General features: G+C 49.9%; 4 protein-coding genes and 1 non-coding gene across 5 annotated transcripts; 3 read left to right on the top strand and 2 right to left on the bottom strand.

Moving 5' to 3' along the window:
• Nucleotides 1–772: 772 nt before the first annotated feature.
• Nucleotides 773–2,714, bottom strand: BDV27DRAFT_169745 (cytochrome P450; the record flags this gene model as incomplete). The annotated part of the gene is made up of 5 exons (XM_032075114.1): nt 773–944; nt 1,017–1,324; nt 1,394–1,851; nt 1,906–2,482; nt 2,541–2,714. 5 exons carry the CDS (start codon nt 2,712–2,714, stop codon nt 773–775), a joined length of 1,689 nt encoding a protein of 562 aa, XP_031921224.1.
• An 822-nt stretch (nt 2,715–3,536) lies between these two features.
• BDV27DRAFT_169744 (general substrate transporter) lies at nt 3,537–5,313 on the top strand (the record flags this gene model as incomplete). The annotated part of the gene is made up of 4 exons (XM_032075113.1): nt 3,537–3,731; nt 3,796–4,459; nt 4,519–5,024; nt 5,089–5,313. 4 exons carry the CDS (start codon nt 3,537–3,539, stop codon nt 5,311–5,313), a joined length of 1,590 nt encoding a protein of 529 aa, XP_031921223.1.
• A 576-nt stretch (nt 5,314–5,889) lies between these two features.
• On the top strand, nt 5,890–8,296 carry BDV27DRAFT_169742 (cytochrome P450; the record flags this gene model as incomplete). The annotated part of the gene is made up of 7 exons (XM_032075112.1): nt 5,890–6,085; nt 6,145–6,274; nt 6,335–6,529; nt 6,591–6,742; nt 6,801–7,051; nt 7,114–7,385; nt 7,532–8,296. 7 exons carry the CDS (start codon nt 5,890–5,892, stop codon nt 7,929–7,931), a joined length of 1,596 nt encoding a protein of 531 aa, XP_031921222.1. The 3' UTR covers nt 7,932–8,296.
• BDV27DRAFT_t226 lies at nt 8,286–8,357 on the bottom strand. The gene has a single exon. It is a non-coding gene; the product is annotated as a tRNA-Ala (tRNA).
• A 1,531-nt stretch (nt 8,358–9,888) lies between these two features.
• BDV27DRAFT_138145 (uncharacterized protein) lies at nt 9,889–12,936 on the top strand. Its single transcript, XM_032069169.1, has 2 exons — nt 9,889–10,249; nt 10,374–12,936. Exons 1-2 carry the CDS (start codon nt 10,020–10,022, stop codon nt 12,880–12,882), a joined length of 2,739 nt encoding a protein of 912 aa, XP_031921221.1. The 5' UTR covers nt 9,889–10,019; the 3' UTR covers nt 12,883–12,936.
• The last annotated feature ends 901 nt before the right edge of the window (nt 12,937–13,837 follow it).

Here is a 13,837-nt window from a genome sequence, read left to right as displayed (position 1 = left end):
GTTTTTCTTTCAATCCCTCACACGTATAGTTAGTTCACAAAATTTCCACTACTCATGTTCGTATTGATCTGACGTATCCAATGGATAGGATCACCAATACCTCTGAGACAAACCCCCTATACAACCCGACAAAACGACCATCCCTCAAGAATTAGAGTCCAGAAATAAGCATGTTGGTAGGCTCAACGCTATTGAAGACAATTCAACGTTTACCCAAACAATTCACGAGGAAAATTCTCTTCACACCTCAACAATATACTTCGCGCCCCTTGCGTTGCCTCGCTTTCTCCCTTCTCTTTCTAGAAATACTACTGGTGCATATCTTAGAATATGCAAAGGAGACTCATTACAGTCACCAGATCAAGTGGAGTTAGTCTTGGTTAAGTAGGGATTAATCTGAAGAATTCTAAACCTTTTTTTTTTTTTCACTCTGGGCTCTGAACCTCTCACTCCCACTCTCACTCTCTCTCACACATACTTTTTTTTTTTCCCTTTCAATCCTTCCACTTTGTCCTAGACTAATTGAAAAGCATATTTGGACTTAATAGCCATCGTACGCAGTGATAATTCTCTAGACTAACAAGTTTCGCTATACTGTTGTGGATAATCACTATGCAGCCTTCTAATATTCGGGGTATCAAGGCTCGCTAAACCTCTGATCAGACTTCATGCTAGTAAAGATCCAATGTAAACACTATCATGCACTCTGCTACATAACCTAGTCTAGGTTAGAACCAGGCTCAACCTTTTAAGAACTTGTCATCCATAACCGTCACAATTTCTCCGAATTATAATACGTGCTCATGCGGTATTTTGTTTCGCCATCGTACTGAGATAGATCCTGCAGTGCCTGCAAACCCTCTCTTCTGATGGTGGACCGGATCTCTTGGTTGCGAGGAGTAATCTGACACTCAAACGGGTTGGGCCGCATGTTGAGGCCATTTCTATGATACACGATCAATAAGCCGCTACGTACTAGTGAATCAAGAACGAAGAACCATCATAGAAGCACTTACGTATAATCAAAAATATCCACGGGAATTTCGTTTCCATGCTGGTCCAGCGCCTTTCGAATATCGAAGCCCCACAGTAACCGTGCAATGGTGATAAAAGTCCCCTGCTCAGCGAGCCCCTGGCCGCTGCACACTCGCCGTCCCCATCCAAATGTCATGTAGCCCTTATCGACCGGGAACGGACGATGAACGGGGCTTTCTTCAAAGTATCGATCCGGATTGAAGCGGTCGGGCTCGGGGAATTCTCGTTCGTGATGATGAATTGCCCAGATATTCCCTTGTACCCAGGTATTTCTAGGGATTAACCAGCCCTAAGTAGGCCCATTGTGTCAGCACATCTAGATATCAACAGAAAGTGGTTTCAAGAAAGAGCATTTTACCTTATAACGATCATCCTTAATCGGCGCATGCGGCTGCCCCCCAATAATAGCCACCGATCTCCACCGCAGTACTTCTTTCACAAATGCCTTCACATACGGCAGGTTGGGTTCATCCTCAAAAGTCGGACTCCGGTGTGGCCCCACCACCCGATCCAGCTCCTCCCATGCCCTGGGCAGCGTCTCCGGGAATGCACAGCAAGCGAGAACAAATGTGACAAGCGTGGAGCTGGATGTGTCGCTGCCTGCTCCGAAAAGGTTACCCGAGAGCGATGAGATCTCCATCTTGGTAAGGTTGTGTTTCGGTGCTTCTTCGAAGAGTTTCCTTGCGTAGCACGGTCTTGCCTCTGGATCACTGACGACTTCTTCTGCTAGCGCGTAGAAAAAAGGCCTCCCGCGTCCTTGTCCATTGCCCAATCCGTGCTTCCAGGGTGCCATCCAGTTCGGGAATTTGGCGAGGACTAGACCATGTTAACTAAGGCACGGGACATAGGATATGTTGATAGAAGACTAACAAGGAAATGACTCCATCAACATGGGAAACGATTTCCCCGGCACATTCAACTCCGCCGCCCGCTGCATCACCGCGATCACCTCCGTGATAATCGGGTCCGTATATGCAGACACACGTCTTCCAAATCCAATTATCGAGACCACGCTCGTCGCGTACCTCTCGAAATGGCTCACATACTCCTTAGGTTCGCGCAAGAGGTCCAAAGCAACGACCTTGCTTTCGTCGTTCTGGAACCCGCGGTAGTTGCGCACTTGCTGCAACCCAACACCCATATGAGTTAGTTTCCTGTGCAGCCGCCACCTATCTCCATAGTACATGTTGACCATATTAGACTGGCCAGCACCGAGCTCACTGAAAACGACCATCCGTGGGCGGGAGGCATAGATCGCAGCTCGCTTGTTGAGGAGTTCGTTGGCGGCCCAGGCGTCGCAGATCCAGATTGTTGGTCGCCGGCCTGTCCAGAATGTGATCATGGGCGTGTTGTATTCTTTTGCTAGTTGCTCGAAGTATATCCATGGTTTTTGATCTGGTAGGAGATGTGTATTTCCGATTAGGGGAAGTGGAAATGGGCCTGGTGGCTGTGGCCAATTGTTAGCGCAGCTATCGGGCTTCCATCAGTTATTGGTGGAAGCTTGCCATTTGGAAATGGAGGTATATCATATATCCATAGTCTACAGTCAAGACCAATCCCAGGATTACAATTACCAGAGGTAATGCTGTGGTGAGATTTACTTTGCTCCATCCAGGATGGCTGAGAATGTGCCGATCCTGGATGAGAGCAAAGAGTTGCTCAACCCTTTCGACTATCATGATTCTTAGGTGGTAATATACGAACAGGAAGCTTTGCTACGGTAACTACGCCAACTAGCTATTTACATATATTTGCAGATCCCCATTTCACCCTACTTCGGATAAGTGTATATACCGAAATCGCGATGATAGGCTTGATAGCTCCTGCGGGGTATCGTCTTCTGACCTGGTTGGGAGATCAACATATACACTGGGACATCAAAGTGGCGGCACAAGTGGCGGTAGTTTCTACTACTGAGCTTACCCCACATTCTGCACTGTTTGAAGAAAGTCTGGGGAAGGATGCGCATCTCTTGGATTATGGGCGGCAATTGTGACCATCCAGCCGTCATTATACTGCTCCTATGTTTCGTTTGGAGACCTACAGTCGTAGAAAAATACCATCCAGGTACGCCGCACGACAATATGTTTGTATTCAAGTTAACCTGAGGTTTATCTTCTTCCATCCCGGTAAGCCCTAATATATTCCATCTGAGCGGGATGGATCCGCTGCCGCAGCCCCAGATGTTCGGAGCCCCTTTGCGGGGTTTGTGGGGTAATTCCAGCCGATCTCTGAAAAGAAGTACATTTGCATAATCTGAATGGACAATCCGACTGAGTCATGTACATTTCAAAGGAACGCTATCGGTGGGAAATCAGAGTCAGACATAGGTTGGTGACTTTCAAGGTGTCCTCGGCATAGGTGCTGTTCTTTTATAGCCGGAGCTACGAATCGATATGTGGGGATACACCTTGAAAAGAAAGTGGCGCTGCCCTCTGGCCTTGAGGCCGTAACCGATGTTGCAACTACCTTTTCGTAAGTGCTTGCTTCTCTGTATCATCATGGCAGAGGTTAGTATATCCACGACAACATTATGGCAGAACCGAAAATGCCTTTTCCTCTGCTCTCTGGTCTCGATGGCCAACCTGCAATATGGATTTGACCTGGCTGCTATTGGATCTCTCCAGGCTATGCCAGGCTTTCTCAAAGTATTCGGATACCCAGATCCAGGATCTGAGGGAGGATATGCAATTGACGTGAGGCTATATCTCCTCTTTTCAGAACGACACGCACAAACTAACGAACCGCCAATTCACATAGAGCACGGTTCAACAACTGATAACGTCTCTCCTAACTCTGGGCTCCTTCGTCTCTTCACTGGTAGCAGGCTTCTTCTCAGCCTACCTAGGCCGCCGACATGCCTTGTGGCTCGCCTGCATCGTCAACGCCATCGCATGCGCAATCCAAATCGGCGCACCCTCACCAGGGGTTCTATACCTTGGACGAGTACTATTAGGATTCGCAAACGGATTCCTGGTTACATTCTCCAATATCTACACTGCAGAGGCATCACCAGCCCACCTGCGTGGCGTGATGGTTGCTCTGTTCGCGTACTGGGTGAATATCGGTAGTATTATGGGTGCTGCGGTAGATAACAAGACTAAGGAAAGGATGGACCGCCTTTCATATCGGATTCCCTTGGCTTGTCTATATATTGTCCCTACTTTCCTCTTCGTGGCGTTGTTCTTCGTCCCTGAAAGTCCGCGGTGGCTTCTCCATCGGGGAAAAGTGCAAGCTGCGAGACGAGCGCTTGAGCAGCTCCGCGGTACTAGCTACGCTACGATACGTGCTTCATCCAGCGGGGATGAAAGCGGGGATGAGATGGGCCCGTCTCTTCTGGAACTGGAGTGGGCGGAGATGGTCAAGGGTGTCGAGGAGGAAAAGCGCGAGCAGGGTAATGTTACAGCGTTAGACATGTTCCGTGGTGAGTTCACCTTTATTTCCGAACCTGACAGAATGAATTAATCCTTATCTTATAAACAGGAACTGATTTCCGCCGAACAATCCTATGCTACTGCATGATCGGCTGCCAATCCGCGTCCGGTGTATGGTTCCTAATCGGCTACCAAACCTACTTCTTCACAGTGTCAGGCATAACCAAAGCCTTCGAGTTCTCCATTATGAACACCTGCTTCGGCTTCCTCGGCGTCAATATCGACATGTACGCAATCCGGAACTGGCTCGGTCGTCGCGCAATTCTCATGCTTGGCGCTATTGCCTGCGGATTGTGCCAATTAGGAAGCGCCATTGCAGCAACGGTGAGTCCGAACTCTCTTCCCACAGGTCAGGCGCTAGTTGCCTTCACGGCATTGTTCATGTTCTTCTACAATGGCTGTGTTGGTGCCGCGAGTTACCCCGTTGCAACGGAGTTGGTCAGCTCGAGGTTGCGCGCGTGGACGGTGGGCACGGCCACATCTCTAGGTTACCTGCTTGCTTGGTTAGTGAACTTTTGTACGCCGTATTTTATTAATCCTGAACATTTGAATTGGGTATGTTGTCTCCCCCTGGGTTCTATTTGTTTCGTGTCAAGACTCAAGACGGTTTGTTGTACAGGGCGCCCGCTACGGATATATTTGGGCTGGGTCGAACCTGGCTTGTGTCGTCTTCTTCTACTTCTTCATTCCTGAGATGAAAGGTCGCTCGCTGGAAGAGTTGGATGAAATCTTTGCCGCTCGGGTCTCGGCTCGCAAGTTCTCGTCCTATCAGTGTCTTATTGGGGAGGCAGCGAGAATCGATGCTGTCAATGCGGAGGGTCGTAAGCATAACTGGAAAAAATAGTTAAAAAAAAAAAAAAGAAATTAGGGTTAGGTCAGCGAATATTGCCAATTCTTTTTGTGAGGGCTGTATGGCTTTCTACTGTATTCCCAAACACTCCTCGATGTTCCCTACATATAGAACGATATTTCTACCATCACTACGTTGGGTAATTGCTTTGCGAGACAACATTTTACCTAGAATTATATGTGATGTATCACTTCATCCCGTATCCTGCAGAATACGTGATCGTGTTTAGAGCCAATAACACACAGATAAATTGATGATCAGAATGAACTCATGCATCTTAAACTTCTCCTCATTATTAATGACTCTCTGTTATTGGATCAACCACAAGACCCGAAGTATGATTCGCCCATAAACATTATCAATGCGTTTATGACAACTTCGTGCTAATTAATTGCACGGTCCTGAACCTGTTTTCTGCCCCGTATATCTCGAAACACTTATCCTACATAATAACCTGTAATATTCTTTGCTTTGGCCTTCTTCTGCGACCGGGAACATCCTCTCCTTCCTCCTTACCCAGGCGAAGCTCGATATACAGCAGAAAACAGCGGGACAAAATCTGTGCCCGCCATGGAGTCTATACGTCTACTTCTCGCAATTATCCTCGTTGGTCTATATCTTGTTAGATCATTATTCAGCAGAAAGCACCCTCTAGGACCCTTACCACCAGGACCTCCCCGAAAACCAATTATCGGCAATCTAACAGACCTGCCATCCCACGATGTCCGCGATTGGGAATACTGGCTTACACATAAAGACCTCTACGGTAGTCACCTCGCATACAGAAAAGAATACACTCTCCTGAACGATACTAACATCGAATAGGTCCAATCAGCTCATTGAGCATACTAGGCGACAACATCGTCATCCTCAACGACGCCCGCTACGCCCGAGAAATACTCGAAAAGCGATCTTTCATCTGGTCCTCCAGACCCAGTTGGAACTTCGGTAAAATGTCGTCTTCATTTCCACTAGACATCCTTACACCCAGTAGTGGCTGCTGACCCCAGCCCAGGGCCGGTTGGGATAAGATTCTAGGTACCCTAGAATATTCAAACCCTTCGTTTAAGGGCATGCGGAAGGCCCTTGGTCATCAGATTGGATCGAAGGCGGCTGTGTCTCGATTCAATGCGGTGCAGGATCTTGAAGTCCGTCGGTTTCTTCTTCGTGTACTTGAGGATCCGGATAAGTTACTACAACATATACGCAAGTATGTTTTGCGCTGCTGTTCTGCTTGGAATGATGAGCATATTTACTGATAAAATTGCTAGAGAGGCTGGTGCTATCGTTTTAAAGGTCGCTTATGGCTATACGATTGAGCCACATGGGCCTGACCCCCTTGTTGACCTCGCTGATGAGGCTATGGCTACTTTTGGGTTGGCCATTCTTCCGGGGACGTGGGCTGTGGATTTTATTCCCATCTGTAAGCTGTTGGGGAGAAATCTCTCCCTTTTTGGTGCTGGAGTTGACTTATATCTCAGTGAAACATGTGCCTACGTGGTTTCCGGGGGCTCGGTTTGCACGGATGGCAAAACAATTTCGAAAGAATGTTGCAGATTTCAGTGATGTGCCATTCGCATTTGTGAAACGGAAATTAGCCCAGAAGGACTTTGAGCCATCTTTTCTGGCCGGTTTACTTCAGAAGAATGTGAGCCAGTCTGGGCCGGGGTCTTATGAAGAAACGGTGATAAAGTGGGCTGCTGCGTCCTTCTATGGTGGCGGATCTGATACGGTATACATACATTCTGTCCATACCACACTCCAAGTATTGAGACCAATGCTGATATATGCCAGACGGTATCCACCATGTCGAGTTTCTTCCTTGTGATGGCACTCTTCCCCGAGGTGCAACGGAAGGCGCAAGCCGAAATTGATCGTGTCGTAGGGCCAGACCGTCTACCTAGCTTTCAGGATCGCGAAAATCTCCCATATATTAATGCCATGGTCAAAGAAATCCTCCGGTGGCATCCGGTTCTCCCGATGGGTACAGCGCACGCCTCCGTCACCGAAGATATGTATGAAGGGTATACATTTCCCAAAGGGACTCTGATGGTCCCGAATGTCTGGTGCGTTTCATCCTGTTTGCGACGCCTACTTACAAATATCTTTTTTATTCGATTGTTTAAGTGAGCGCTCAAAATAAACAAAACAATTCCACCCTGCAGACCGACCATGTACCAGAAGGTCAACTATTCCCGCTAACCTCATTCAGGGCTTTTACACACGACCCCAATACCTACCCAGATCCTCACGCCTTTAAGCCAGAACGCTTCCTAAGCTACGAAGGACACGAACCCGAGGCCAATCCGTACTACTTGGTCTTCGGATTCGGACGCCGTGTATGCCCAGGCCGCACACTAGCTGATGCGAACCTGTACATCTCCATTGCTCAATCGGTGGCAGCCTTTACCATCACCAAGCCAACTCGAGATGGTAAGGAGATCGATTCACGGGCCGAATATCAAGCGGGTGCGATCAGTCATCCGGTGCCGTATAACGTTACTATCAAACCGCGTAGCCCGCAGTATGAAGAGCTTATCCGCGCAGTGGAAACAGACCATCCGTGGGAGAAGAGCCATTCTGAGGAGCTTAAGGATCTTACGCTGGTGTGATTTTTGGCGTGGGTATCTCGGTGATTTCGATACTTTTTATTGTTGGTACTATTGGGACTGCAGAGACGGCGTCGCTGTTGGCTCATCCAAGAACAATATATTTTGCGTGGTGTCTCCACTCAAAGATATATGTCATTCCATGGTACCAAGGGGCGTTGCACGATTGAACCAGTACCTTAGACTGAGCCTATGGAATGAGTGTGTTTTCAGGGTTGGGCAACAACAGAGGGCCTGGACGTGGCCATAAGAACGCATATTTTGTCTCAAACCAAGTCAGCAAAAAGGAAAAGCGTAGCAACACCCAAAACAAGTCTCCTAGAGACATGTGAAAAAGCAATGGAAAGCAAAAAAAGATGGAGACGCGGGGAATCGAACCCCGGACCACTCCCATGCTAAGGGAGTATTATACCACTAAACCACATCCCCAATTGGATATGAGAGCACAGTTTAGAAAGTTATATGAGGCATGCTCAACGGTCAGGTCAATTGTCGCATTCCAGGCCAGATTCCAAGAATGCGGTCAATGTCCAGAGTTCAGCTAATGCGGCAACCCACGTGGAAAGGGAGATAATCCCGTTGAAACATTTGTTCCAGACCGGCCAGCGAGGTATGTGGTATGATATTCCTGACCGCCTGTGAACGGACATTGGAGACCCAACTTGGTGATGGGGGGGCCGAGCATCACGGAGCAGACTCCGGAAATATATTGTTGGTCTGACATGCTGCAGGTTGTCGCATACACTTTCCCACCCCATCCACTCTGCCGTGTACTACTCCCTGTCGGTGGACGACAGCTCGAAGGCAAGTTTACCTTCTGTCAGACCGACTAATCTTGCCGGGATTCTTTCGTAGAAGTTTAATTATAGTACCGAGTGGAGTGAGATCATCTCCCAAAAATATAACTGCCTGGTGTCGTGTGGCTGTGGAAATTCAAGACGTATGCAGCTGAGACAGGCAACCAAATTTCAATTCGTAACGGACCAGGGATTTCCGTGCGCATTTCCCAGCGTGATCGAAATACCTTGGAGGGAGGGGGATCAATTAATTCGTGGGACCGGATTCGAGATGGAGCTGCCTTTTTCCGTGAGACCTACAGTGACAGCTCACGAGGTGGAGGAGAGCATGCATCTCTTCGTCTTGCTGTAAAGCCAGAAAACGGAGTCCGTGTATTAAGGTATGCAGCCCACATTTCAAGGTGGAGACCTGCTGTGGGACACTGAGAGTCTCGGCAGGAATGCTGGGTGGTCTCGAGACGACTCGGGCGCAAAGTCTACGCCTGACGATGACGATGATCAGGAAAGGAGTGTTGCAAAAGTGGATTTCTGGTGGAAAATTGAGCGGTGGCTGGAGGATCTCTTGAAAGTTGATACCATCACAATACAAGTGTGAGGCTGTTGCGTCAACCTTGGGTCCTTGGAAAGTTCTGAAACGGGGAGGAAAATCAAGTTGTATCGGAACCTGCGACCGATAAATACAGGGCGCTAGCCTGCATGAGGGAAAGGCGGTTGAATATTTGCATGCAGGAACACACGGGCTCCACTAATCAGAATGAATCCCCAGCCACCCCCAGCCACCCCAAATCTCAGCGCCTGACCCAGGGATCCGCTCCGCATCCAATCAGGCTGCACATCGGGCGTAATAACGTAAGTTTGGGTAAAGTTTCCATATCCGCTCAGATCGTCTTATCGCAAGTTCTTGTCTTGTCTTGTTTGCTTTCCCCTCCCTTTCTTCATCTCATCTCATCTCATCCTTTCCTTTTCTTCCTCACTCGATCTGAGTCTTTGTGTTCTTTGGTTTATCAACTTTCCCACCCCTGCAGGTTGTTAAGCCCCCGGTCGTGTAAAAAAGAAAGATTCCGGTGTGGACTGGCACCGTTGGTTTTTCTTCTATTTGTTATTGTGTGGCCGTTGGTTGCATAGATCCCTTGTATTAATTATTGTACTACACTTGCGCCCCCCCCCCAAATTTGCAAAATCGTTTTCGTTGCGACGAATGCGGTGCCTCCCAGTGATATCGCATTCCTTTGATTAATTCCCCCCCTCCCCTCAATCCTCTCGGGGCGACGTATCAATTCGCTGTCATTATAATATGGCTTCCAAACCGCCCCGGTTGTCGATGATCAACCATGCCGCCGGCATTTACGCTGATATGTCCGTCGATGGGCCTGCGATTGGAACTCTGGTTCTCGTCATCGACCGGGCGAAGAACCTGCCCAACAGAAAGACAATGGGGAAACAAAATCCCTATTGTGCGGCTCGTTTAGGGAAAGAAGCTAAGAAAACCGATACTGACTTGCGAGGGGGCCAAACACCGAGATGGTACGTGCCAAAGATTTCCTTTGTTTGATCTCGGTCTCTTCTCTCTCTCTCTCTCTCTCTCTCTCTGTCTGTCGACTTCTCCCGAATGACCTGAATTTGACCCGTGCATGTTGACATTTTCTAGGGATCAAGAACTTCGATTTACCGTACACGAGTCGCCAGACTATTTTAGACTCAAGGTAACCATATTCAACGATGACAAGAAAACTGACCTTATTGGGGAGACCTGGATTGATCTCAAAGACTTGATCATCCCCGGTGGTAGCCAGAGTGATCACTGGCATCCATTGCAGTTTCGTGGAAAGTATGCCGGTGAAGTCCGTATCGAGATGACTTATTACGATACTAGACCAGAAGATGAGGCAGTGATTGAACGACGGACGCAAGCGGCAGAGAAAGTCAACGTCCACAGTAGACCGAGCACCTCAAGCTCAAGCCTAAACTTAAGGTCAAGTCCAGCACCAATCAGCTCCTCTTCGTCTCTATCAGGACCCCGACAACTGAAAGAAGTCAAGCGACGTCCACTGCCCGGTGGTCCTCCCGGGTCAGCGCCGGCACGTCCTGCGCTTCCAGAAAAGATTGCTTCAGCTCCGCCAGCACCCACCCAGTCCCCTCCTCGACCAATGCCCGAACACACCCATTCCACTCCACCCCTGCCAACCCACGATTATCCCCACTCTACGCCGTCCCCAGTGGAATATACGCGCCACTCGTCGCGACCTTCAGGGCCTCCAGAGGTCCCCTTGGATGCATTGGTGTATGGCCCACCACCGGGGGTACCTTCGCACTCCGGGAGAACCTATGAATCTCCCGATGATTTCCACCAAGAATGGAGTAATCCATCCCATCAGGCCCCGCCTCCCCCTCGGCGTCATCCGCAGGAAGTACCCTACCATTCGCACCGTGAAAGGCCAGACTCGTATGATATACGCTCCTACGCACGACCGCGGTCTGGGTATGGCAATGCGCCGCCCACGGACTTTCGCTCTTCTAGGCATGACCGGCCAACAAGTCGATCGGGACCCGAGATGTATGCGCCGATGTCAGAGGCAACACCACCACGTCCGAGCAGCCACCACAGCAACCATTATGCATTCGCATCGCCGGAGCAGCATGTGCCCAACGAGATAGCGCAGGGACAGCAAATCTCCCGGTACAAGCAACGCTCCCCAGCGAGTATCCGCGAGCCTCAGGTAGAATATGGTTCCCACCCAGTGGAAACGGAAGCCCGTTATCGCCCGCATAGCAACTCCCTAGTCAAAGAAAACAGCCCAATCCGACCTCCTAGTAGTCGTGAAAGCCTACCGGCAGAGTATGCAACGATGCAGCCCCGGGTGGAAGACGAAGAAGAGGAGGGTCCTCCGCCTCCGCCCCCGGTTCATCGATCCGGCCTGGTCCAGACCAGTCAGCAGTTAGTACCGTCACCAACCCCTTCGTACCAAGCTTACTCGCCAGAGTTTGCATCCCCCCGGACCTCCAGAGAAATCAACCTGTCGCAGTCGTCGCACCTGCAGTCCGACGGGGCCCGGATGCAGGAACTTCCCCCACATACGAACGGACCGGCAATGCCCCCCAGTCTAGTCGCCGGGTTTGACCCTGCCATTGCAGAGGCCGAGTCGGACCGTGCCGAAAATGAACGGCGCCAGAGTCGAAGACGCAGTGAACTGATCGAAGATATTATCCTGCCGCCCGAGCCGACATCCGTGATCGTGCCGTACCCTGTAGAACCGTCCCCACCGATCATGGACGACCGCCGTTCACTGATCAGTAGAGGATCAGCGCATTCATCGGAGACTCGTCTCGTGCCTCGCCGGAAATCTGTCAGTCCCCGACCACCACCCCTCGGCGAGCGAGAGACGTCTCAAATCCCGTTCTCGCCGGATTCGTTTGATGCCTTTAATCCAAACGCTGCTCGCGCGGCGGTCTTCCGGGACCCAGCTCCGGCATACGAAACACCAGCCGAGGCGATGGACGCCGCCCGACGGTCCGAGAGGGAAGCAGCACGAGACCCGGGTCCGATCATTGGTGACGATGGTCGAGAGATCGATCCCTCTGACCACCTGCCTACCGATACATGGGCCCCAGAGCCGGAACGGAAGACCAAGAAACCAGGTGTGGTAGTCCGCTTCAAGAATGTCCCACGAAAGAGGAGCCCTGCACCACCGCCTGTTCGAGAGTATGCACCACGGTCCCGGCCCTTGGTGGACGGACAATATAGGCGTCAGTCATACGTGCCGGATCCTACTATTCGAACCTCGCCCGGGGAGAACCGTGGTCGCGCACTCTCGCCTTACAGACATGGACGGACCATGAGTTCCCCGAACGCAACCCCCTCTCATCGAGCCTCTGTCTCCCCATCTCCACGTGGACACTCCCCGTCAGCCTTGTACGCCCCGGTCCACACTGGCCCACCCATTCCAGCCAAGGTGCCGATTGCCCAACCCATGAACCAGAGCTACCCGTTGATGAGTAGTAACGGGGTTCCTCAGAGCTATCCCGTGGCGGGCAGTGACCAGGGAATGGACGCGCTGAGCCGAGAGCTGAATAACATCGACATCGGGTCTGTGGGGTGCAGCAACCAACGGGCACTCAGGAGATACGTCCCCAAACTGCCTGCAGGATATGCCGCATAATGTTTCGGTCCATGACTTGATGACCTTTTCTTTGTTGTCTTCTTTTCTTTTTTCATTTTTCTTCGTCTTCTTTTTGGCCTCTAAGATTGCATGGAGAATGAAAAATGTACGAACGTGGTTTCTGGGTTTTTCTTTTCGGGCGGCGTTCAGGTTTATTTATACACACAGAGATATCTATACATACGCAGATTGATACTTGGCACCGGTTAACATGGTTTGAACATGATCACGAATATAACAGACGATTGGCATTGCATACATAGCATTACTCAAAGACTGAATTGAAATCCTTGGTCCATCCTTCTCTGATTCGTTCTGACGACTTACCACCTATCACATCCAGGAATCCACAAACCCTCACCAAGACCAACAACCCAACAGTGAAGAAAGAAGAACCCCCCTTTGTCTCCCACCCGCCCACAAGAATCACTATCCCTCCCCACCAGGCACCAGAATATCATCCCCTTTCTCCAATCAAAACACCCACACCCCATATATATAAGAGTAAAACATAAAAGAGACCCTCCCCATCATCCCATATCCCCCTTCTAAACAAAGCCATCCATCCCAAACCCAGTTCCCCCAAACCAAACAAGAAAACAAGAAACACTCTCTCAGAAAACAGACAAAAAAAAGAAACCCATCTCCCAAAGAGAGAAATAGAGAGAGAAAGAAAGAAAGAAAGAGAGAAAGAAAGAAAGAAAGAAAGAAAGAAAGAAAGAAAATGCCCCCAAAACCCAGAAAAGAAAAGGAAAAAGAAAAACAAACCCAAGAAGAACCCCTCCTCCCACCCTGCGAATTCACAACCCCCTGTCCAGCAGCAACAGACGACGATAGTAAAACCAACAATCCACGCCGAAAAGTCATCTCGCATATATTCGGCCGCAATAAGTACGCCACGAAGCGGTTCCCGGACCATGTGTGGGTGCATTACTGTCGACAACATTACCAGCGG

The sequence above is a fragment of the Aspergillus caelatus genome (assembly GCF_009193585.1).
Source record: "Aspergillus caelatus strain CBS 763.97 unplaced genomic scaffold BDV27scaffold_360, whole genome shotgun sequence".
Classification (NCBI taxonomy): Eukaryota; Fungi; Ascomycota; class Eurotiomycetes; order Eurotiales; family Aspergillaceae; genus Aspergillus; species Aspergillus caelatus.
The sequence above is the reverse complement of the archived record's forward strand: the minus strand, read 5'-3'. Positions and strand labels throughout refer to the sequence as shown.

What these genes read in the sequence shown, in the direction of transcription:
- BDV27DRAFT_138145 (XM_032069169.1), top strand. Translation starts at nt 10,020, where the DNA reads ATGGCTTCCAAACCGCCCCGGTTGTCGATGATCAACCATGCCGCCGGC. An exon ending in GGGGGCCAAACACCGAGATG is followed by an intron (nt 10,250 to 10,373) that starts GTACGTGCCAAA and finishes GACATTTTCTAG; the next exon opens with GGATCAAGAACTTCGATTTA.